Source organism: Schistocerca cancellata, chromosome 5, assembly GCF_023864275.1.
Source record: "Schistocerca cancellata isolate TAMUIC-IGC-003103 chromosome 5, iqSchCanc2.1, whole genome shotgun sequence".
NCBI classification, from domain to species: Eukaryota; Metazoa; Arthropoda; class Insecta; order Orthoptera; family Acrididae; genus Schistocerca; species Schistocerca cancellata.
In genome coordinates this window covers 254351635-254377318 of record NC_064630.1, presented here as the reverse complement: position 1 = coordinate 254377318, position 25684 = coordinate 254351635, and the positions used below count along the sequence as shown (strand labels likewise).

The following is a 25684-nucleotide window of genomic DNA, read 5'->3' as shown; positions in this document are numbered from 1 at the left end:
CTGATGACCATAGATGTTAAGTCCCATAGTGCTCAGAGCCATTTGAACCATTTTTTTTTCCTTATTCTGTGATGAGAGACGGTACTAATGAAAGTTGTGTCAACGTATTTTTATGCCGTCTGGGAGAATAAATTTCTCTAACAAGAAGAATGACCGTGTTTAGGTTCTGCGGTCACCTCCAATACAGCTGACAATGTCAGTTACTCATAATAATATGCTACAAATGTTCAATCATCGTCATGTTGTTGACGTCATACAGAGGTGTGTGTGTGTGTGTGTGTTTTGGTTTTGGTTTTTGTGTATAAACAGTAAGCAAGGAAGTAATATGAATAAATCATCAGCAGATTTAGAGCTTGTTGGTTAACTTGCTTAAAAATATTCACACAGAAGAGTCGTATTATATGCATCATAAACCTGTCTGTTAGCTAAACCTGTCTATAACACTACAGAAAGCAGTCCGTTTCACGGCAAGTTCTCAGCACTCAGAAAAGTCTCCATTTGACTAATCCACGTGTAATGGACGGTAACGAGATGGCTGGATCCGTGTGGGAACTACAGGTGGCACCACTCTGGCAAAGCAGTTTCTGGGAAGCGCCATGCGGGGAGGTGCGGACGAGGGGGGCGGGGGGGTAGCGCAATCCTAAGCTGTTTTTCTTGAAACGGCCGTTGCTGGAAGAGCCGGCAATTCCTCACACATGCGATTACTCGACTGCACGAATTTTTTTTTAAATACCGTGCGTAATCATAGGAACAGATCATTGTGAGAAATCGCAATTTCTTCAGATTTTATGTAATAAACACATAAAAACACATAATAAATAAATAAAAAAATTTGCCATGTGAGAGTATGACTCGTGCAATTACGGTTCTGTACAAAATTAATTATGTATATAGACACTTCATCCATTATGCCAAACGAAGATCTCTACGATATTAACACTGACAAGATACTGCTCCCAAGGATTCCAGTCTATTGAGAATATTTTAACTTCAAGTTTGAAGTGAGATATCAAAAGAGAAAATCTGACCAAATTTCATGGTTCTACATCAAGAAAAAGTACCTGCAAGTTTTAATAAGTGAGTTGGCGAGTATCAAAATGTTTGACATAAATGGCTATATTTGAACTGCACTGACTTGGAAGCTTAACGTTTTTACACCACCAAAGGACTACAGTCCTCAATTTGATACGTCTACCATTTCCTGAGGAAAAGGGGTCTCAGCAGACGGACCGACAGCCAGACAGTCTGATAAAAAATTACAAAACAATTTTTTTCCAGTGTGATACAATGACCGCGGCAGAGCTGCAACAGGGACCTGCCGGGACGGCGTGACTCGCGCTCCCACCGCACGCGCCTCACGGCTGTCGCAGCTGGCTTTGATCCGTATTTAATAAACGCTGGGAGCGCGCCAGTGCAGATAAGACAGCCTAGTGCTCCGCGCGCCAGCTTGGCTCAGCCGATGGTAGTCAGAGATCAAAGGCCGGCAACGAGATGAAGTGAAAAACGAAAACGACCTACATCTGCCATGTTCTCTGATGGAACTGCAAATTTGCCGCTCTGACATTTAATCTTTCGATGATGACACGGTAGTTTAGCGTTACCACATTTTAAAATACCACCGGTATTTTTCTTGAGCACACAGATGCCTCCAAGCAGCACTGCTACGTTCGTTAATGTGAGCTGCACAGGGATAAATTGTGTTGACGGCGATTCATTCACTTTCCTCCTGTGGAGAGTGCGCTTTGTTTGGACGGGCTGAAAACATATGTCTGGCGGACACTACTGTACGGAAACGAGTCGTGAACCGAGAGAAAACAGAGAGATACGAAAACGCAAGCGTTTAAATTGTGGTGCTGCAAGGGATGCTATATACAGTGCCGGAAAAAATTTAGTAAACACTTTTAGAGGTATCCAATTAACTCACTATACGAGGGTTGGAACTTTAATAGTGGCAACTATTTATTTACAGCTCGTACAAAATAGATACGTGTTTCAAAGTTTTACTGACCTTCAAAGTAGTCACCAGCGTTGTGTATAACCCATTACCAGCGATGTGGAAGTCGTAGGATACTCTTAGCAGCGCCATTTGTGTTGACAGTTCGAGCGGCGCGGTCTATTGTCCGACGAATTTGTAGCAGTTCTGAAGCGAATGCCGTGAAGTGTTTCCTTTAGTTTAGAAATCGAGTCGAACTCACGAGGGCTTAAGTCACGGGCGTGTAGTAGGTGGTATATCACTTAGCAGCCCCAGCAGTCAAACAAATCAGTAACAGCTTGCACTGTACGTGCTTGAGCATTGTCCTGCAGAATGATGGTCAGGTCCTGCAGAAAGTGTCATCACTTCTGTCTCTAAGCTGGTCGTAGGTTGTGTACCAAAAATGAACAGCATAGAGAAAGAAGTGGTGACACTTTGCGCAGCTACGTCGTATAGTGCCCAGAGCCATTTGAACCATTAGCCATCATCAAATCAGAAATAAGTTGTTTCTCATCTTACAGGGTCTTATTGTGGAGTGTGTGCAGTCTGCAGTCCATTCCGGATCTTCTAAGTTTCGTCCCTGCACTCCTTTTTCCTTCATGAATTAAATAATAGCGAGTTTTAAGTCAAAAAATCGTTCGAGCGTGTACCTTGACCTTACCAACGTACTTTTCAGCAATATATAAAGTCTCCATATTATTAGTCTGTTTCTTCGAAAACCGTCGCAACTGACAATGGAAGAATCCGCGTGAATTCAGAAATTTTTCCATACGCGTGCTGCAAGGCTGCAAATTTAAAGCAAAGTTCTTCTTGATGTACAGAACAATGAATCCTGTCTGTCGATCATTGTAATGTCTTGCTCTTGTCAACTAAATCTTTAAATTCCTTCTGCATCGTATTGTAATATCGTTTCATATCAAACCTGCAGTATCCCTCGCTTATGCGACAACATAATATATAAGAACCTTCCACATCGTAGTGCGTCAGCAATCGTTGGTTAATATATTAAAAAACTAAAAACCCGCCTCGATTGAGAAAAAAGCACCTAGTGTTAATTGTTAACCCAGGTTTCGGCGTAGAGAACTACACCTTCTTCAGAACAACAATAAAACCCACAAGTGCCTAAGAAGACCTTTGTCATTGATTAAAAGAACACCATAGCTAGACATTTATAGACGAAAAAGAAAAGGAAAACACAAACAGTACATATGTACAAAGTCAAAACCACTACTTAACTTAATGGTCTACGCCGAAACCTGGGTTAACACTTAACACTAGGTGCTTTTTTCGCAATCGAGGCGGGTTTTTAGTTTTTTTAAAACATAATATGTATCGAGAATTCTCGTTCCTCTCTTCTGCCATTCCCAATCATTTTAATGGCTTGTGACGATACATCGCTATACAGCCTCTTTTTGTGCAAACAGCCACTGGACCTGTGAACGTCCTTCATACAACTAGCAAACAGCGAAGAATAAAAAGATTCTGTTAAACTGAAGAGAAAGAGAGTTGTGCCGACCGAAAAATGCCACACCGCAATATTAAATGAAATGTCGTGCTGTACCGAGTACTTCCGGGAAGGCAGGAGCAAAGCCGAGATATGTCGAGCTTTGGTCTGCACGCGGATTATAAAACGGGCCGTGTGAAGTTTGGCACACCGTGGCCTGGAGTAAATCGTAATGTACAGTTGCTCGAACAACATTCATTTGTGCTCCTTATCTTCGTTTTCGGAAACCTGCGTTTGATGTCGAGTGCACAGTTTACCTGCAAGCAGGTTTCCCAACACCAGAGGCTGTGACAGGTACGTATACACAGAGCCGCCTGTACCCCGCGCGGCCCCTGCTCGGCCATATACGGCAGCGACTGCGCTGCGCGTACTGCCGTCCTGACCTTACGCCGCGCCGCGCTCTTGTCTGGTCCCGCCAGCCGAGCGGCGACTGACGTGGCCGCGTGTGTTCAGATAAGCGCCAGACCTAGGCCGGCGCGCCTGACCTCTGACCTCGGCAGGGCACCTTATCTGCCCGCCTGGCAGCGGAGGGGAGTGCGAGCCGCGAGTAGGTTCTGCGAATTTTGGAGCGGGAATCGCCGTTCGAGTGGGACGCCCATATGTCAGCCGAGATAAAGCTGTCAGCGCGGAGCGACGTGCGCAGTAGCTCACTGGGATTCGCGCGAGAGGAACGTAACACATGTTTACACATGCGTGGCGCAGCGCTGGCGACTCTGGAGGGGAAAGTACGACGCAGCGCATCCTCCAGGGCGTGCGTCTCGAGCGGTGGAGTGCGTAGGCCGGGCAGTCTGCGAGGGACGCGCGGTCTCCTTCAAGTGAACAACTGAAAGGTGGCATAAGACGAAGCTCCGACGTAAGGTCCATGATGGAGGATGCCAGTTCTAGCGCACAGGTTCCGATAAAACTGGTCAAACATGTTGAAAATTTTTTGCCACCAGATAGTTCTGTGGCATGTTTCATGTGTCGTCTCCAATTTTCAGAGTTTAATTCGCGCTGTAAGAGATGCAAAAGCCATCTTGTTTCAGCCAATGCGCAATGCCACGCCACTTTTTTTACGCGACACTGTCCTTGTTTGCGATGTTTTATTATTTCCTGCCATCAGAGAGGTCATCAGTAGAGTACGATAAGCTGTGAGTCCATTTACGATGCGCTTAATTACGATTTATTAAGGAAACGCACACATGGTGTAACAAAAACGCGAATGGAAGGTTTAATAACCTCATTTGGAAGGCTGCCCAAAGACAATGTTTTGCTCGTCTACTATTGTCAAAATTTCCTTATATGATGCCTGTCTGGTGTTCCATTGTGGTAAAATTGAAACAATCAGGACTTTTATGAAACTGCATTTCGGTGCAGGCTGCTTCACTGGAAACCTATTGAAGAAGATTGTGCCGCGCGTTGTGGTCGCGCGGTTTGAGGCACCATGTCACGGATTGCGCGGCCCCTCCCGCCGGAGGTTCGAGTCCTCCTCGGGCATGGGTGCGTGTGTGTTGTTCTGAGCACAAGTTAGTTTAAGTTAGTTTAAGTAGTGTGTAAGTCTAGGGACCGATGACCTCAGCAGTTTGGTCCCTTAGGAATTCACATACATTTAAAGAAGACTGATGGTGTGCGTGTTGCTAATTCTGAGGTTCCATTGAAGGATATTGCCAAAAGCTCATGCCCGTAGAATCAGACTAGAAGAAAAGAGTTATATGAAGACGAAGAAGATGTAATGTACGTTTATGGCCACCACTGAGGTACTTAGTTCTGGCATAAATGTTAACAAAATGTTCTTTATGTAATTTCCGCAACTTTCATTTTTCGGTGTATAAGGAACACTTTCTGTTGAACGATCGCATATAAAAAGGCGAAATTTGCTACTGACTTCCTACACTATAATTCTTACACTATAATACAACTTCCCGTGGTACAAAATTTTTCGGAGTACGTTACTGTCAAATTTATTTAAATTGAAGAAACGTTGCGAGAATTCTAAGACTGACATTGAAAAATTGGTAGACAGAATTATTTATATAATTACTAAGAATACGTTATCACACTTTGAAGTTAAAAATGAAGTAACGTTTAAGAAAATGTTTCTCATGTGATAGTATGTGTCCTAGAAATATCCGGAAACGTCCTGATCAAATTATGTGACAAAAAATTAACATTGTAGCCAATACAATAATGGCAACATGTGCAAGATTTGACTCAATTATCTCTCAAACAGTAAAACATACTTTAGCGTTTATGTACCCCTGTAAGTTTTCATACGTCCCCACTTAACGCTACCCATCTTTCGATTGATCTGATACTGATTTCCTTCTTTTCCTACTTTTTCATGATATTTGCGCGTTTACGTAAGTGCCCCATCCACATCCAACATCTTCCAGCATTTCTCAGCCCCTACTCTGACCGTGCTCCATTTTTCCCTCTACTTCCGCTTCCTCAGCCAAGGTGACTATTCCTTAATGGCGTAGCAGCTGTCTCATTGCCCTTTTCCTTCCTCTTGTAGGTGTCTTTCACAGACTTCTTCCGTCATCTCTCTTTCTTTAGTAGTTCATTTTTGCGTTTGAAAGGTAGCTTTATTTTAGGGGGAAACTTAGCATCATAGTTATTTCGTGGAATCAGACTTTCATTCTAGACACCCACCGCACGTCGTTTGGTATATTCAAATGGTGGTTGCGTGGCGTGCTTAACGTGATCTGATTAACCGGACTGAGCAAACTGGTGATGGGTCCACAATGGTGTGGACTATATTTACATAGAATGGCGTTGTGATATGCAAATGATTGGCTTTTCAGAGCATTCACACAAGGTTGGCGCCAGTGGCGACAACTACAACGTGCAGACATGAGGAAAGTATCCAACCGATTTCTCATACACAAACAGCAGTTGACCGGCGTTGCCTGGTGGAACGTTGTTGTGATGCCTCATGTAAGGTGGAGAAATGCGTACCATCACGTTTCCGACTTTGATAAAGGTCGGATTGTAGCCTATCGCAATTGAGGTTTATCGTATCGCGACATTGCTGCTCGCGTTGGTCGAGATCTAATGACTGTTAGTAGAATATGAAATCGACAGGTTCAGGAGGGTAATACGGAACGCCGTGCTGGATCCCAACGGCCTGGTTTCACTAGCAGTCGAGATGACAGGCATCTTATCCGCATGGCTGTAACGGATTGTGCAGCCACGTCTCGATCCCTGAGTCAACAGATGGGGGCGTTAGCAAGACAACAACCATCTGCACCAACAGTTCGACTACGTTTGCGGCAGCATGGACTATCAACTCGGAGACGACGGCTGCGGTTACCCTTGACGCTGCATCACAGACAGGAGCGCGTGCGATGGTGTACTCAACGACCAACCTGGATGCACGAATGGCAAAACGTCATTTTTTTCGGATGAATCCAGGTCTGTTTACAGCATCATGATGTTCGCATCCGTGCTTGACGACATCGTGATGAACGCACATTGGAAGCGTGTATTCGTCATCGCCATACTGGCGTATCACCCGGCGTGATGGTAAGGGGTGCCATTGGTTACACTTCTCGGTCACCTCTTGTTCGCATTGACGGCACTTTGAACAGTGGACGTTACATCTGAAATGTGTTACGACCCGTGGCTCTACCCTTCATTCGATCCCTGCGAAACCCTACATTTCAGCAGGATAATGCACGACCGCATGTTGCAGGTCCTGTACGGGCCTTTCTGGATACAGAAAATGTTGGACTGTTGCCCTGGCGAGCACATTCTCCAGATCTCTCACCAATTGAAAACGTCTGGTCAATGGTGGGCGAACAACTGGCTCGTCAAGACTCTTGATGAACTGTGGTATCGTGTTGAAGCTGCATAGACAGCTGTACCTGTACACGGCATCCAAGCTCTGTTTGACTCAATGCCCAGGCGTTTCAAGGCCGTTATTACGGCCAGAGGTGGTTGTTCTGGGTACTGATTTCTCAGGATCTATGCACCCAAATTGCGTGAAAATGCAATCATATGTCAGTTCTAGTATAATATGTTTCTCCAATGAATACCCGTTTATCATCTGCATTGCTTCTTGGTGTAGCAATTTTAATGGCCAGTAGTGTATAATACGTGCTGACCAAGATACTGAGTGTACTTGGAGATCATTTGCACTCATTCATGGACGTCATGTTCCCAAACACGTTGCTAGACCACAATTGGTTGCAATTGATTTGAAGAACGTTCTGGACAATTCGAGTGAATGGTTAGGCCACCCAGATTCCATCGAACATTTATGGACATAATCGAGAGGTCAGTTCGTGGAAAAAATCCTGCAGTGGTAATATTTTCGCAATTCTGGACGGCTATAGAGACAGCATGTCTCCATATTTCCGCAGGTGATTGCCAACGACTTGTCGAGTCCATTCCAGGTGGAGTTGCTGCAGTGCACCGGGCAAAAGAGATCCGCCACGATGTTAGGAGCTATCCCATGACTTTCGTCACCTCGGTGTACTCTACACCAACGTCCTCAACAGAAATTCTTTGATCGCTCCTTACAGTTTAGATGCGAACAGTAATTTCCGATCATCGGTTCCATGTCAGAACTTTACCTACATCTCCCAGAAGCCTGCAGTAGGGATTGTGCAATACTCTGTAAAGTCGTTCCGCTGCTGTTACGACGGAGGCGGCGTCGTCGTCCTCCGCAGCGGCCTTGACCACCACTCGACATGCAGTCCAGTCAGCAATTAGGCGAGCAGCTGCATACGCCACGCGCCATTCCGCAGTAAACACTCCGCTCGCCGTTTAAGTCTGACTGCCGGAATTACTGCGGCACGTAATCGAGTGCTGTCATCGCTAAACTGGCTGAAAACGCGAGGAAAGCTGTTAACATCCAACGCATACTGGAAAAATTACATCTCCCAACTAAGCCGCTATCACTGAAGCAGCATCTAAACAATCTGGGAGCTTAACTGTGTCAAATGTAGCTGATGTGGCGAAACCCAAAGGTGTACGGTATATTTAAAGCTTGATCTGCTGAATGCATCAAGAAATGCAGGAAATCAGTTTTACAGCTCCATTAAGTCGACGTTACTTTGAGAGGGATGGGGCAGGACATCTGCTTTGGCTTATAGAAGGAACCATCCAAGTATTCACCTTAAGTGAATTAGCGGAATCGTGGATATGAATGAGTGATGTTAAGGGGCCCCGGAACGCCCTATACTTGCAATGTTAAAATAACGCTTATAAATTACATCTTTCCTCACAAAGTATTTGAGGTAGGAAGTTGAACTTTTTACAGATTATTTATTGGAATATGGGCTACAACTTAACACAGGGATTTTGCAAAATTTTAGTTCAGTTATTAAAGATGATTTTTTTTCAATTGTAATGAAAATTCACAACATTTTTTTGCAATTTTTTATTTATATATTCAAAAATATAGTTTTTTGGAAAAAGGCTGTGTTAAATTATGCAGAAGGTACTGTGTAACATTCACTGAAAGTTTGAAACAAATATGTTTGGAAGATCCTTAGAAAACATGTAATTAGTATGAGAAAATAAAAGTTCTGGGAATCGAGCGACAAAGATTGGATTAACTTTTTAGTGCATTCCAGGTCCATAGGATGGATTATCTTCATCCTCTGCAAACTCCTCCTCCAGCTTCCTCTTGTTCCTCCTCCTGTTTATTCTTGCTTGTATTTCTAGACTCTTTACAGCCCTGTCTGCAGCCCGAAGGCGTTCCTTGTCTAAAGCAAGCATCGCTCGTACCATGTTAGAACCTATCTTCATTCCCATATTTCTAAATACCTTGCACCTTACAATGTTCTCCTTTTCTTAAAAGCCTTCAGAAGATTTCTAATAACTTTACTTTTACTCATTATTATACTTCAACAAAACAGAGACTCAAGAAACAGAATTAATTACGAATATTTTCGAGATAACGACAGAGTAAATAAACATGAAACAATCGACAATCACACCAGCGATATATATTGAACCATCACGGGTTAGCCACAACACGTACCTTATCTCACATCACTAAAATGTACCTGATGAACACGGACGTTAATAATAACACCATTTGACAGCAGTTTAACAGCGCCACAGTGGGTCACGCCCATGTAGAACACATTTCAAAAAAAATTTAAAAATAGTTGTAGTCTTCGGAATTGAATAAATTATATATCTATTAAAAGGTAATAGTCTGCAGATTCAGAAAACGCAAAAAAGTAAAAATTGAACTCTTCATGATTTTGAGCCTTTCCGGAGCCCCTTAAGCGGGTGATGTTAAGCAGCCAATCCGTTCTTCTAACAGGTGGAAGCCAGGGAGACAGATTCCGTTCGCTGCAGTCTCAGAAGCATAGCACCCCACCTGTTGTTGTTGTTGTTGTTGTGGTCTTCAGTCCTGAGACTGGTTTGATGCAGCTCTCCATGCTACTCTATCCTGTGCAAGCTTCTTCATCTCCCAGTACCTACTGCAACCTACATCCTTCTGAATCTGCTTAGTGTATTGATCTCTTGGTCTCCCTCTACGATTTTTACCCTCCACGCTGCCCTCCAATGCTAAATTTGTGATCCCTCGATGCCTCAGAACATGTCCTACCAACCGATCCCTTCTTCTAGTCAAGTTGTGCCACAAACTTCTCTTCTCCCCAATCCTATTCAATACCTCCTCATTAGTTACGTGATCTACCCACCTTATCTTCAGCATTCTTCTGTAGCACCACATTTCGAAAGCTTCTATTCTCTTCTTGTCCAAACTAGTTATCGTCCATGTCTCACTTCCATACATGGCTACACTCCATACAAATACTTTCAGAAACGACTTCCTGACACCTAAATCTATATTCGATGTTAACAAATTTCTCTTCTTGAGAAACGCTTTCCTTGCCATTGCCACTCTACATTTTATATCCTCTCTACTTCGACCATCATCAGTTATTTTGCTCCCCAAATAGCAAAACTCCTTTACTACTTTAAGTGTCTCATTTCCTAATCTAATTCCCTCAGCATCACCCGACTTAATTTGACTACATTCCATTATCCTCGTTTTGCTTTTGTTGATGTTCATCTTATATCCTCCTTTCAAGACACTGTCCATTCCGTTCAACTGCTCTTCCAAGTCCTTTGCTGTCTCTGACAGAATTACAATGTCATCGGCGAACCTCAAAGTTTTTACTTCTTCTCCATGAATTTTAATACCTACTCCGAATTTTTCTTTTGTTTCCTTTACTGCTTGCTCAATATACAGATTGAATAACATCGGGGAGAGGCTACAACCCTGTCTCACTCCTTTCCCAACCACTGCTTCCCTTTCATGCCCCTCGACTCTTATAACTGCCATCTGGTTTCTGTACAAATTGTAAATAGCCTTTCGCTCCCTGTATTTTACCCCTGCCACCTTCAGAATTTGAAAGAGAGTATTCCAGTCAACATTGTCAAAAGCTTTCTCTAAGTCTACAAATGCTAGAAACGTAGGTTTGCCTTTTCTTAATCTTTCTTCCAAGATAAGTCGTAAGGTCAGTATTGCCTCACGTGTTCCAACATTTCTACGGAATCCAAACTGATCTTCCCCGAGGTCGGCTTCTACCAGTTTTTCCATTCGTCTGTAAAGAATTCGCGTTAGTATTTTGCAGCTGTGACTTATTAAACTGATAGTTCGGTAACTTTCACATCTGTCAACACCTGCTTTCTTTGGGATTGGAATTATTATATTCTTCTTAAAGTCTGAGGGTATTTCGCCTGTCTCATACATCGTGCTCACCAGATGGTAGAGTTTTGTCATGACTGGCTCTCCTGAGGCCATCAGTAGTTCTAATGGAATGTTGTCTACTCCCGGGGCCTTGTTTTGACTCAGGTTTTTCAGTGCTCTGTCAAACTCTTCACGCAGTATCGTATCTCCCATTTCATCTTCATCTACATCCTCTTCCATTTCCATAATATTGTCCTCCAGTACATCGCCCTTGTATAAACCCTCTATATACTCCTTCCACCTTTCTGCTTTCCCTTCTTTGCTTAGAACTGGGTTGCCATCTGAGCTCTTGATATTCATACAAGTGGTTCTCTTCTCTCCAAAGGTCTCTTTAATTTTCCTGTAGGCAGTATCTATCTTACCCCTAGTGAGACAAGCCTCTACATCCTTACATTTGTCCTCTAGCCATCCCTGCTTAGCCATTTTGCACTTCCTGTCGATTTCATTTTTGAGACGTTTATATTCCTTTTTGCCTGCTTCATTTACTGCATTTTTATATTTTCTCCTTTCATCAATTAAATTCAATATTTCTTCTGCTACCCAAGGATTTCAATTAGCCCGCGTCTTTTTACCTACTTGATCGTCTGCTGCCTTCACCACTTCATCCCTCAGAGTTACCCATTCTTCTTCTACTGTATTTCTTTCCCCCATTCCTGTCAATTGTTCCCTAATGCTCTCCCTGAAACTCTCTACAACCTCTGGTTCTTTCAGTTTATCCAGGTCCCATCTCCTTAAATTCCCACCTTTTTGCAGTTTCTTCAGTTTCAATCTGCAGTTCATAACCAATAGATTGTGGTCAGAATCTACATCTGCCCCAGGAAATGTCTTACAATTTAATACCTGGTTCCTAAATCTCTGTCTTACCATTATATAATCTATCTGAAACCTGTCAGTATCTCCAGGCTTCTTCCATGTATACAGCCTCCTTTCATGATTCTTGAACCAAGTGTTAGCTATGATTAAGTTATGCTCTGTGCAAAATTCTACAAGGCGGCTTCCTCTTTCATTCCTTCGCCCCAATCCATATTCACCTACTATGTTTCCTTCTCTCCCTTTTCCTACTGACGAATTCCAGTCACCCATCACTATTAAATTTTCGTCTCCCTTCACTACCTGAATAATTTCTTTTATCTCGTCATACATTTCATCTATTTCTTCATCATCTGCAGAGCTAGTTGGCATATAAACTTGTACTACTGTAGTAGGCATGGGCTTTGTGTCTATCTTGGCCACAATAATGCGTTCACTATGCTGTTTGTAGTAGCTAACCCGCACTCCTATTTTTTTATTCATTATTAAACCTACTCCTGCATTACCCCTATTTGATTTTGTATTTATAACCCTGTAATCACCTGACCAAAAGTCTTGTTCCTCCTGCCACCGAACTTCACTAATTCCCACTATATCTAACTTTAACCTATCCATCTCCCTTTTTAAATTTTCTAACCTACCTGCCCGATTAAGGGATCTGACATTCCACGCTCCGATTCGTAGAACGCCAGTTTTCTTTCTCCTGATAACGACGTCCTCTTGAGTAGTCCCCGCCCGGAGATCCGAATGGGGGACTATTTTACCTCCGGAATATTTTACCCAAGAGGACGCCATCATCATTTAATTATACAGTAGAGCTGCATGTCCTCGGGAAAAATTACGGCTGTAGTTTCCCCTTGCTTTCAGCCGTTCGCAGTACCAGCACAGCAAGGCCGTTTTGGTTAATGTTACAAGGCCAGATCAGTCAATCATCCAGACTGTTGCCCCTGCAACTACTGAAAAGGCTGCTGCCCCTCTTCAGGAACCACCCCACCTACAAGCAGTTATTTCTTAGCTCGGTCAGTCAAGGTTAACCTTGATATATACAGAAAAGGCCATATCAGAACTATAAAAACCCTGATTTGAATCTATAGTTTGAATGTATTATTCACCAACTGTTTACATGTACACAATCTGATCAAAAGTTTGCCGGCACCTATTAGTGGACACTAATACGTCTTAAAATCTACCGAGGACACTTTCAGTGAGGAGTATGAATGATTGTGCAGGAATGACAGCTAATTCTTCTTCAAGAGCCGAAACCAGAGAAGATAGTGGCGTTGGAAGCTGTGGTCTGGAGCGAAGTCGACATTCTAAACCATCCCAAGGCTATTTCTTCGGGTTCAGGTCGGGATTCGTGGCAAGCCAGTCCATTTAATATATATTATTGTTCACAAAATATTGCCTCATAGATGCTGTTTCATGACAGAGTGCACTGACGTGCTGTGGTTAACGATCGTCATCTGAATTGTTACTCTACTGCACACAGAACACAATGCTGTGAAATTTGTTGCCGGCCGTAGTGGCCAAGGGGTTCTAGGCGCTTCAGTCCGGAACCGCGCGACTGCTACGGTCGCAGGTTCGAATCCTGCCTCTGGCATGTACGTGTGTGATGTCCTTAGGTTAGTTAGGTTTAAGTAGTTCTAAGTTCTAGGGGACTGATGACCTCAGATGTTAACTCCCATAGTGCTCAGAGCCATTTGAACCATTTTTTGAAATTTGTTCATAGGCTTCCGCATTTAACGTTTTCGTAAGTGCAATAAGAATAAGAGGTACCGCGCCATTCTATCCCTTTGACGACGTAGATTAGTGTTCATATTTTAGGTCATGATCTCGCTGTTCCCCAATACTACATTTGTTATGTGTGGTTTACGACTTTTGTACATGAGAAAATTGTGGGCATAATGTTGTTATAAATGCATTTGTAACCTGTAGAGAACGTGTACCCGAGAGGGCATAGTGGAGGCGACAGAACACAGAGAGAGATGGATTGCGGGCAGTAACTGCTGAGTGCAGCGACCTGGCTGTGTGAGGGATCCTGGGAAGCAGCGCTCAGTGGTTCTTACCTGCAGAGGGACTTCTGGCCAAAACTCTCTCCTCCTTCCACTTAGGGTCAGACAGAAGGGCGCCAGTTCGCAAAACATTTGACCTGGGCCAGGTGGCAGTCCATCATGAAGGCAACCAGTTGTCGGAAAATGGTGCAGGAAGTCATTTAAGAGAGGCTACTGTAGACTGAGCTTTCGTGCAATTGGTGGGAAGCTGGGACGATCCGGACAGTCTGGTTGGCGTATAAGTTTAGTGGAGGCAAGACTGTAACCCTCCTGACGATATGAAGTCGCATGGTTCTTTTACCGAGCGGCAAAACCACATATTTCACCGGCATGACTCTCTGGGAAGCTTAAGAGCCATCTTCCAGAAATTAGAAATGGTCAGCCCAGAATGATTAGATTCTCCATAAATGAGGGACTGTGGCCTCATCTAGGCAAAAGTTTTTTGCCAAGACATAGCCATGCTCACGGTGAGAATGACGCACCCATAGTCTAAAATCTTATTTTTTCAGAGAAGAAAGATTTGGAGTCACAGATTGGCTCCTCTCAGGATATGCAAAATGGACACTTGCTCCTCCTCCCCTTCCCTCCCCCCCCCCCCCCCCCCCCGCATGAGAAGTGGAAACCATGGTGCTGTGTCTGGTTTGGCTAATGGGTCAACATAACAGTCAAAAGGGGAGATTCAATGCGTAGAGGATTCGGCTCGGCTAATTCGACTCCCGTACCGAGGCTTGGTGGAAAGTGGTTGTAATTAATTGCCTCTTTTATACTCTGGTCCTCTCCCTGTGGAGAACTTCAGGTGTTTCCCTAGTGGAGGAGGCTTGTGGTCTGTATCTTGCGGTGGGCTAAGAGCCTGTGTCTGTTTACAACTGTACTGACAATGGAACTGCATATCATGTTGGACATATCATGTGTCATGAGGGTGAACGTATTCGTCCTGAGTCGACCGTCTGGTGTTTGACAATTTCAGCACTCTCTGTCGTGCCTGTGAGTGCAATTGGTTCGGCCAGACCAGCGAATGGGTACACCTCACACTGAAATTTGCCAGGATTTCAGGGCTCTGATAGGGAGACTTCCCGTGTTCTGATAATCAGAACGCCAGAACATGTAGCATGCAAATTTTCGTGGGTGCGTCTGAACAGTACAGCTGACACAGCGAACCACTCCTCAGCCACAGAGCCCCATTTTCTGCTGCCGCCTGAATGAACATGGAAGGGTAAAGTATTGCTGCACCAATATAGGGTTGTTAAATGATATCCACAGCTCCCTGTTCTCAGGTGAAACGTAGTTTGTGGTACACTTGATCACAATTAATTCCATTTGTATAGAGTTGAGCCTCACAGAGGATTCGTGTAAACAAAGTCAGACTGCGTGGTAAAAGGGATTCATTCAGGGGAGAATTTGTATAGCTTCCGCCCCAATGTATGCTGTGCCAATCAAACACCATTCCTGTTCTGACTTTCGTTTGTTATTTGTGTGTAAGATTTATCAGCTATTTGTAGTTACAACAGGATTAATAAAAACTGTCACTATTTTGTAAACATAAGTACGCCACTGTTCTCACTCATACTCTCTGGCTTATTCACTGTCTTTATTTCATTGTGGAGGTAAACGGATACACTAGCAATTTAAGGTTCAATCTTATTAAATTAATTAATTTGATTAGTAATTTGAGTTCTCATAGTGACCCCTGGCATGGTCAACAAAAGTACCATGAGTAAAATCACTAATTTATTTATAAAAGTTAAGGGTGTAGCTCGCAATTTGAAGGTTAGTGAGAAGATAATTCTTTTCGTTATGCAAAAATAATACCACTTAGAGTCACGCAGTCATATATTTATGATTAAAGATAGCGACTCTTGCAAGAGGACCACATCCTAACCACGAAATAAACTGCCATACTCTAAAACCACTCCTGTGTACTTTACTGTTGTCACTAGACATGGTGGTAGGTAAGGTTTTCCAAGTATTCACCAAACCCAGATCCTTCATTCGGATTACCACGGGATACAGCGTGATTCACCACTCGTTTCCATTCATCTACTGTCCACTGGCGTTGCTCTTTACACCACTTCAACTGTCACTTAGCACTGAGCACAGAAATATGTGGCTTATGAGGAGATGCTTCACCACTGTACCCCATTATTTTGAACTACCTTCAGACATTCTGCTAGCTGCACCTGAGGTATCACTTTGGAACTTCCTTCTACTGATTTCAAGCGATTTTTTTTACAACTTCCCTCCGCAAAATACGGTAGTCCGTCTCCGACAGTACACGAGATCTGCCTGGTATTGCTTTAGTTGTGGTTTTTCCTTGGCGTTTCTACTTCACCAACGATCGACTTGGACAGCTTTAGAAGGACTGAAATGAACCTGGAGGTATGTTATTCAGGTGACATTCTGTGACAAGTCAACATTCGAACTCACTGAGCTCTTCTGGCGGACCAATTCTGCTGTTACAGATTCTCTGCTGACAACACAATACTCCACACCTCGTTCTATAATGGCGGTTCCGCTTCTCGTTAAAACAGATGGTCAATTCTGCATTACATATGGGTGCTCGAATACTTTTGATAAGTTTTCAGCAATCACATTTTTGTGTTGTAATCAAAGGCAACGAGTGCAATGTTTTGGATCACCAGTTTTCTATGGTTAATAAAAACATGGATTAAGAAAATAATTTCGTCTCACAGTTGGAAAAGCAATGTTGGGTGAGACGAACGAGAGAGAGAGAGAGAGAGAGAGAGAGAGAGAGAGGGAGAGGGAGAGAAATGCGTTGAATGAGAAGTGACAGTGTAACTTGGTTGTGTGTCAGCCAGCCTGTAATGTGGGCGTGGCAGATCTTCCACTCCAGTGAATATTTAAGGCCACTCGAACATTGAACGTTTGTGACTACATTAGTTGCTCTTATTGCTGCCCTAAGCGCCGGTAGTCGTAGTACCAGACTCACAACATGGAGCCTAGCACGGAGCCCATTATGGTAGACGCTGACTACCCATTTGGCTCGTTAGGTATTGAGCACTCCAGAAAATCAAACAAAAACGAAAGTGAGAGTGGGTAATCCTGCTGGGGCCTGTTTAAGGACTCGGTCCCAGCAAACACTACGGCTTACTGACATTGTTTGTGGTATTGTCACTTCGAATGGAGATTCCTATTAAAAAATTCTTCAAGCAACTGTTGAAGGAATTTTACGGACCAGTTAGATTGCCATTGCCTGGCTGGCCATAACTGTCAACTATCTGTCAATAGAGGTATCCTTATGCTCATGGAATCGTAGTTCATACAAATGAAGTTACATGACGACCACTGTTCAAAAATGGTCCAAATGGCTCTGAGCACTATGCGTCTTAACTTCTGAGGTCATCAGCCGCCTAGAACTTAGAACTAATTAAACCTAACTAACCTAAGGACATCACACACATCCATGCCCGAGGCAGGATTCGAAACTGCGACCGTAGCGGTCGCTTGGTTCCAGACTGTAACGCCTAGAACCGCACGGCCACTAGGGCCGGCGGCCACTGTTAACTTGATGAAAATTGCTAATTGCAAACTGAGTATTGCTACATTAAAATTACCATCATAGTGAAAATACTGCCGTCCCAAAGCAACAATTTAAACCAATTTCCTTCCCTTTCTGTAGCCTCGAGGGTATATAGGAAATCGTAGGGCAAAATTCTGAATACGTTAACTACCAACACATTTGTTAAATGAAGTGTCATACTTGATCAGCTCCATCGCCGAATGGTTAGTGTCAGTGCCTTCTGTGCGGAAGGAACCTGGTTCGATTTTTTGTGAGTTATAGAGGTCTGGAACGACGTCAACTGTGAAATTTTTAGTGTGGGTGCGATTTGAGCTGTTTGGCAACTGAAGAAAACTTCATCTGCCAAGCTGGCTAAAAAAGCATTTTATTGGATAACCGGTTTCGGCAGAGCTATGCTGAGATCATAGGATCTTACGCTTTAAAATACTACGAAATATTGTCCATCAATTTTGCAAGTGTGCTGTGCGAAACAGCTTGCAAAACTGACGGACAATACGTATTAATATTTAAAACGATAAAGGATGACAGCCAAAACAGTTGCAGGATAAAAATTTATTAAAATTCTAAACCAATTTTTATCCTGCAACTGTTTTGGCTGTCATCCTTTATCGTGAAGAATTTCAAAAGTTGTAATATTTTAAAGCTTAAGATCCGGTGACGACAGCATACCACTGTCGAATCCTGTCATCCAATAAAATGCTTCTATAGCGATCTTGGCTTGTGAAGTTTTCTTCAGTTACCATCTGCCTCGCGAGGTCAAATGAGGAGCTGCTTGACTAGAGAGTGAGCAGCGTCATCAGAATTCAGCTACCGGCATTGCTGGCCGGAGGGACTGGCGACACGCTGCTCACATCATAGAACGCGCCTCGTGTTGCCTTGCAGTGGTGCAGTGCAGATGTTGCACCGCGCGACGGCCGCACTGCTGCTGCTGCTGCTGCGGCTGAATGCGCGCTGGGGCCGGCAGACAGCGGGCTATCTCATCTCCGGCCGGCGGCGCTGTGGATGCAGCCCGCGGTGCGTGTCTTGTATTACGGCTGCGGCCAGGGATGGATGTCCCACGTCAGCACCAGCAACGCTCAGAAGCTAAGTCCCGTCAAGAGTCTCACCCGAGTCCTTGTCCTGGCGTCTCCACGTAAAGTGTCTGCTCTCGAGTCTCGTAGTGAAATGTCACCTTCAGTGAGCCGAAATCAAGCACCCCGCACTAGGATGATTTCTCTATGGGCGTGCGTAAGCATCCAATTTGACAAATTTGCCACCTCATGTTTTTTTGGCGCCAATCGAATTATTTTACCGCCACAATTACGCACCTACATCTACATACATACTTCGCAAGCTACCGTACAGTGCGTGACGGAGGGTACTTTCTACCACAACTAGTCATTTCCCTTCGTGTTCAACATGCAAACAGAGCGAAGGAAAAACCACTGTCTTTATACACTATTGGCCAATAAAATTGCTACACCAAGAAGAAATGCAGATGATAAACGGGTATTCATTGGACAAATATATTATACTAGAACTGACATGTGATTACATTTTCACGCAGTTTGGGTGCATAGATCCTGAGAAATCAGTACCCAGAACAACCACCTCTGGCCGTAATAACGGCCTTGATACGAATGGGCATTGAGTCAAACAGAGTTTGGATGGCGTTCGCAGGTACAGCTGCCCATTCAGCTTCAACACGATACCACAGTTCATCAAGAGTAGTGACTGGCGTATTGTGACGAGCCAGTTGCTCTGCCATCATTGAGCAGACGTTTTCAATTGGTGAGAGATCTGGAGAATGTGCTGGCCAGGGCAAAAAAAAAAAAAAAAAATGGCTCTGAGCACTATGGGACTTAACAGCTATGGTCATCAGTCCCCTAGAACTTAGAACTACTTAAACCTAACTAACCTAAGGACAGCACACAACACCCAGCCATCACGAGGCAGAGAAAATCCCTGACCCCGCCGGGAATCGAACCCGGGAACCCGGGCGTGGGAAGCGAGAACGCTACCGCACGACCACGAGATGCGGGCTGCTGGCCATGGCAGCAGTCGAACATTTTCTGTATCCAGAAAGGCCCGTACAGGACCTGCAACATGCGGTTGTACATTATCCTGCTGAAATGTAGGGTTTCGCAGGGATCGAATGAAGGGTAGAGCCACGGGTCGTAACACATCTGAAATGTAACGTCCACTGTGCAAAGTGCATTCAATGCGAACAAGAGGTGACCGAAACGTGGCACCCCTTACCATCATGCCGGGTGATACGCCAGTATGGCGATGACGAATACACGCTTCCAAGGTTCGTTCACCGCGATGTCGCCAAACACGGATGCGACCATCATGATACTGTAATCAGAACCTTGCATTCATCCGAAAAATGACTTTTTGCCTTTTGGTGCACCCAGGTTCGTCGTTGAGTACACCATCGCAGGCGCTCCTGTCTGTGATGCAGCGTCAAGGGTAACCGCAGCCATGGTATCCGAGCTGATAGTCCATGCTGCTGCAAACGTCGTCGCACTGTTCTTGCAGATGGTAGTTGTCTTGTAAACGTCCCCATCTGTTGACTCATGGATCGAGACGTGGCTGCACGGTTCTTTACAGCCATGTGGATAAGATGCCTGTCATCTCGACTGCTAGTGATACGAGGCCTTTGGGATCCAGCACGGCGTTTCGTATTACCCTCTTGAACCCACCGATTCCATATTCTGCTAACAGACATTGGATCTCGACCAACGCGAGCAGCAATGTCGCGATACGATAAACCGCAATCGCGATAGGCTACAATCCGACCTTTATCAAAGTCGGAAACGTGATGGTGCGCATTTCTCCTCCTTACACGACGCATCACAACAACGTTTCACCAGGCAACGCCAGTCAACTGCTGTTTGTGTATGAGAAATCGGTTGGAAACTTTCCTCATGTCAGCACGTTGTAGGTGTCGCCCCCGGCGCCAGCCTTGTGTGAATGCTCTGAAAAGCTAATCATTTGCATATCACGGCATCTTCTTCCTGTCGGTTAAATTTCGCGTCTGTAGCACGTCATCTTCGTGGTGATCTCCGTGCGATCATTATTTTCTCTTATTATCTGTTCGTGGTCCTTAAACGAGATGTACTTTGGGGACAATAGGTCAGTTCTGTAGTCAGCCTCAGTTGCCAGTTCTCTAAATTTTTTCAGTAGCTTTCCCTCGAAGAGAACGGCATCTCCCTTCTGTGGATTCCCATTTGAGTTCTCGAAGCATCTCCGTAATGTTTGCGTCTTGAACGAACATACCGGTAACAAACCTAGCAGTCCGCATCTGCTTCTGGCTCTTCGTTTAACCCGACATGGTGCAGATCCCAAACAATGGGGCATTATTCGAGAATGTGTCGTGTTAACGTCCTATATGCGGTCTTCTTTACAGGTAAAACGCACTTTCTGAAAGCTCTCCCAATAAACCAAAGTAGACAATTCATTTTCCCTACCACACTCCTCATATGCTCGTTCCATTTCTTATCGCTTTGCAACTTACGCCTAGGAATGAAATAGAAGGGACTCTGTCAAGTGGTACAATACTAATGCTGTATTCGAACATTGCGGGATTGTTTTTCCAACTCAACTGCGTTAACTTACATTTTTCTACATTTAGATCTAGCTGTCATTCGTCACACGAACTAGAAATTTTGTCTAAATCTTCCGGTATCCTCCTACAATCATTCAACGTCGATACCTTCCCGTACAGCACAGCTTCATCAGCACACAGTCTCAGATTGATTCTCACTCTGTTCGTCAGATCATTTATGTGTGTAAAGAGTAATAGCTGCCCTGGATCGCTACCGACGATACCCTTCTCTGATAAACAGTCGCCTCGGTGGACAATTTACTGGGCACTGTTACTCAAAAGGTATTCAAACCACTCACATGTCTGGGGACGTGTCCTGTATGCTCGTACCTTTGTTAACAGCCTGCAGTGGGGCACCACGCCAAACGCTTTTCGGAAATATGGCAGTATGGAATCTGCCTCTTGCCTTTCATCCATGGTTGCAGTATATCATGTGACAAAAGAGAAGGCTAAGATTCGTACGACCGATGCTTTCTAAAAACGTGCTGATTTGTGGACAGAAGTTTTTCTGTCTCAAGGAAATTTATTATTCCTGTGGTAAAATAGCAAACACAACCGCCGAGATAATTATTTAGTTATAGTAAGAAGGAATTGTTTCACTTGGCAAGTTGTGCCTTCACTGTGAACTGTTAACGTCCCGTGTCCCGTGAACATATCCTCTTGTCTTGTATGCTTTCGTATAGCGCTTATACAAGCCTACACTCCAGGCTAACAGTATGCTTTTAGCTCCACTTGTTCGGACACAGTATGGAGGCTGCGGCGTCCCTTCACCTCTGACTGACAGCAGTACAGGTGCCTGGCCTGCGGGTATTGTACCTGATGAACATGCTCAGCATCCCCTCTGGCCGATATGTTACAACCGGAACACGCAGCAGGTTCTAAGTATCCACGAGTATCGTAAATGTCAATGACGTCCTCGGTGCTAACCACCATCAGTATTTCTTCTTAGCTTCATTAGGGAACAAGTGTAGGCAACATGTGCGGCACGCACGATGTTGCAGTTGCTTGCATGTTAGTGGTGAAATTCAAAGCGAGTCGTGGTTTTCATAGAGAGTGAATATGGTTTCACCAACATTAGCCCTCTCCGCACTGAGCCTTCTTACAGAAGCGTCAGTGTCCTTCGATCGCGTTTCCGAAGGCATAAATTCGATGACCTTGCCTGTGCTAGGAGGCTCACTTCTTCCACGTGACTTCTGAGCCCATTAATGTTTCACTGCAGTAGGGGAGTTGCTTGGTACTGACATTTGTCTTTCCCTTTTCTCGTTACTGAGGATCTCACAATGACTCGAATAACTGCTCAGGGTCTATTTTGGCTCCCGCAAACAGACAAAAACTTTCTAAATATGTCGTCGCCAGAAAGCAACAATGTCTTTCAATTTGACAGCTTCATATGTATTTTCTGCTGATTTTTCTATCTTTAGTCACGAGTCTCTGTTTTAGTAGATAGAGGACCACTTATTTGACTTGAGGTTTTAATGCAGTATGCACCAGAGCTTACACGTTGTCTGGAACATCAGTCATTATTATTTGAACTAGCGTTAATTTAAGTGAGGTCTTACTTGGTACGGTACATTTGAAGATGCCTTTACTTGTACGATCGAGAACAATTACAATTTAAAATGGATCCAAAACATGTAAACAAACTAAAGAAGCCGTTTAGATTAGCATGTTCTTCACTTAAAATACCTGCAATTTTATTCAGTTTAATGAAATACCTTATGTACTTTCTACTACCAGTTCTGGGGCAATGCAGTGGAAGTAAAGAAATTATTCCTTCGGCCAGAGAGGACATAAAGAAAACTTTTTACAGTAGGCACCTGAACTTAATGCAAAGCTCTGAAGAGAAGTTAATCTTGGAAGTTTTACTTTGAGTTCTCAGCGCCGATACTCGTAGTAGTATTTTTTAACAACAGGCAAAAGCATTCTCAGATGACTTGTGAATCACAGTGAGTGCAGGAGTGCTAGTTCTGCAAGGTTCGCAGGAGAGCTTCTGTTAAGTCTGGAAGGTAGGAGACGAGGTACTGGCAGAAATAGAGCTGTGAGGGCGGGGCGTGAGTCGTGCTTGGGTAACTCAGCTGGTAGAACACTTGCCCGAGAAAGGCAAATGTCCCGAGTTCGAATCTCGGTCCGGCACACAGTTTTAATCTGCCAGGAAGTTTCAATATTAATAATGACAGTGGAATAACAAGAGACCTGCAAGAAAAGGACATAAATCACTAACGTACATAAATTTGTACATACAATAAATATGTTTCAGATTTAACTTTCTTAATTAAGCTTAAATTTCAGTTCAAAATGAATATTTTGTTTCTGGCAAAAGAAAAAAAAATTAAAAACCCGTGTAATAAAGTACTGGCCTCTTTGTGTAGTATTGTAACAGTGTAACAATTATTGCACTATTTGAAATAAAATCGCCATAACTTCTGAACGCTTTGCGTTAGGGCGTTCAAACTGCACGATTGGCCACGGGGCATGTTGGGAATTAGTATGCGATGTGTGGTTTGGTTTAGCGACGAAGCCCGTTTTCATTTGGATGGGTAAACAGGCAACAGTCCGGAAGTACGCATAAAATATCATCCGAAATTGTGCTAAACGCATTCTCTGAAAATTATTTCAAGCAGTTAGTTCATGAGCTCACGCGAATAGTAAACGGTTGTGAAAACACACTTGACCTCTTAGCAATAAATAATCCTGAGTTAATAACGAGCATCAAAACCGATTCAGGGATTAGTGAACACAGAGTTGTCATAGCGAGACTGAATATTGTAATCCCCAAATCCTCGAAAAGTAAGCGAAAAATATACCTATTCAAAAAAGCAGATAAAATTCAATTGACGCCTTCCTAAGAAACAATCTTCACTCATTCCAAATTAATAAATAAGTGTAGACCAGATGTGGCTTAAATTCAAAGAAATAGTATCGGCAGCAATTGAGAGATTTATAAGGTGGTTCGATGAACCGTCTGCCAGGCACTTGAATGTGATTCGCAGAGTATCCATGTAAAAAAATAAAATAAATAAATAAATAAATAAAAGAAAATTTAGTCCGTCCACCGTTCGCTGCTTTTGTCGAAAATGATAAATTGTTGACTACTACAAGAAAAAGCCAATATTCTCCTAGTGATTCTAATTTTTTGAAACCCTGCTTAAATTTGTGTCGCAATCGGGGACATTACAACCATTTGGAGATTTGAAATAGTCAGAGCTAAAGGGTGAAAACTGAGGTTGAAAAACGCTGTTTTTCGCGTTAATTTTTTCGTTTTCACGGGCTGCAAGCAGATATAGGTATATTATGTAGACACACTCAACAGATCAGCTACTTCCTATTTTAATGTATACTATGAATGAACTGTTGCTAAATTTTTAATTTATTACTGTTATTGTAATTTCCGCTCTATTTTAATACGTTGTAGAAGTGGGAGACAAATTCTTAATCTCTTAAAGCAAATAAACATTGTGCGTTATTGCTACGTCACTTCGTAAGAATATTTCCAGGCTTGGGTTGGTACCATATTGAAATACAACGGATGCGCATCGACGACAGCGGAAAAAGACGCACAGGAACTGGGACATTATTATCTCAGCAATGCTCTGTCAATCCTTATGCCATGTACGAGTATTTGTTGCTTGTTTCTGTCGGTATTGTATTTAAAAAAGCACTGTTGGCTTTTCCCATTTTCTGTAATAACGCAATATTTCACGTTAATGCAAATTTTACGAATAAAAATTACTCACTTTTTAAAAGAGCTTTACTCGAAACGGGAAATTTTAGCGCTGCTGCTATGGGTAATTAATGTTACGGTTCTTTTACGCGGTTATTAATAAACAACAACAAACACCTGTTATACCCGATACCAAACAAATACCGAAATATACCGGTTATTCAGAACTAAAATAGCGGTATCGATTCTAACCCGTCGGTTTTCCCGATGCCTGCCATTGATCTCACTCCAGTGCGCCGTAAATACGAATACACCCTTTCACATATGGCCAGCTCCACAGCACGCTTTGGGGTGAGAAGATTGGACGTGAACATGCACATACGATAGCTATGGGCACCTGCTGCATCGCCTGACAGTTACCTCGGCATCGTCAGCTGGCGCCAACAGGCAGGCGAGGCTGGAGCCCGCGACGCCGTCGACGGCCGCGTCGTCAACGACGCCTGCCAACTCCATGCGTCGCGGCGCGAATGGGTCGGGTGCCGGCGCGCGACTGGCCGCTGGCTGAGATAACGGCCCCCGTCTAACGAGATCAATTGTCGGGAAAGGGGGGGGGGGAGGGACTGCTCCCGCCGCTGCATCTGCCTGACAGTGGGCACACACTGCCGAAATGCAGCGTGTGCTCACTGGAGTATTCGTAACGAGAGCGTTCGTAATATCGTGACAATATTCCTCTTCTTAATCTTATCCCTTGTGCTGGAGATAACCGAGAGTGAGTTAATGCAGATGTGTGTACATACAGGGTTGTCCCAAGTAACTCTGCCACCCATTTTATTTCCAAAATGAAACAAAATGTGGAAAAC

The 25684-nt window shown here is 43.8% G+C and overlaps 1 protein-coding gene across 1 annotated transcript in view; it reads right to left on the bottom strand.

Annotated features, from left to right (window-relative positions):
- The window catches only part of LOC126188474 (mucin-5AC-like), a 223555-nt gene extending 198192 nt beyond the window's left edge, over window positions 1–25363 (bottom strand). Inside the window, exon 1 of the mRNA XM_049930078.1 lies at window positions 25245–25363. Within this exon, the coding sequence (XP_049786035.1) occupies window positions 25245–25337 (93 nt within the window). The 5' untranslated portion in view covers window positions 25338–25363. The remainder of the gene's footprint in view (window positions 1–25244) is intronic.
- Between the last annotated feature and the right edge of the window lie 321 nt (window positions 25364–25684).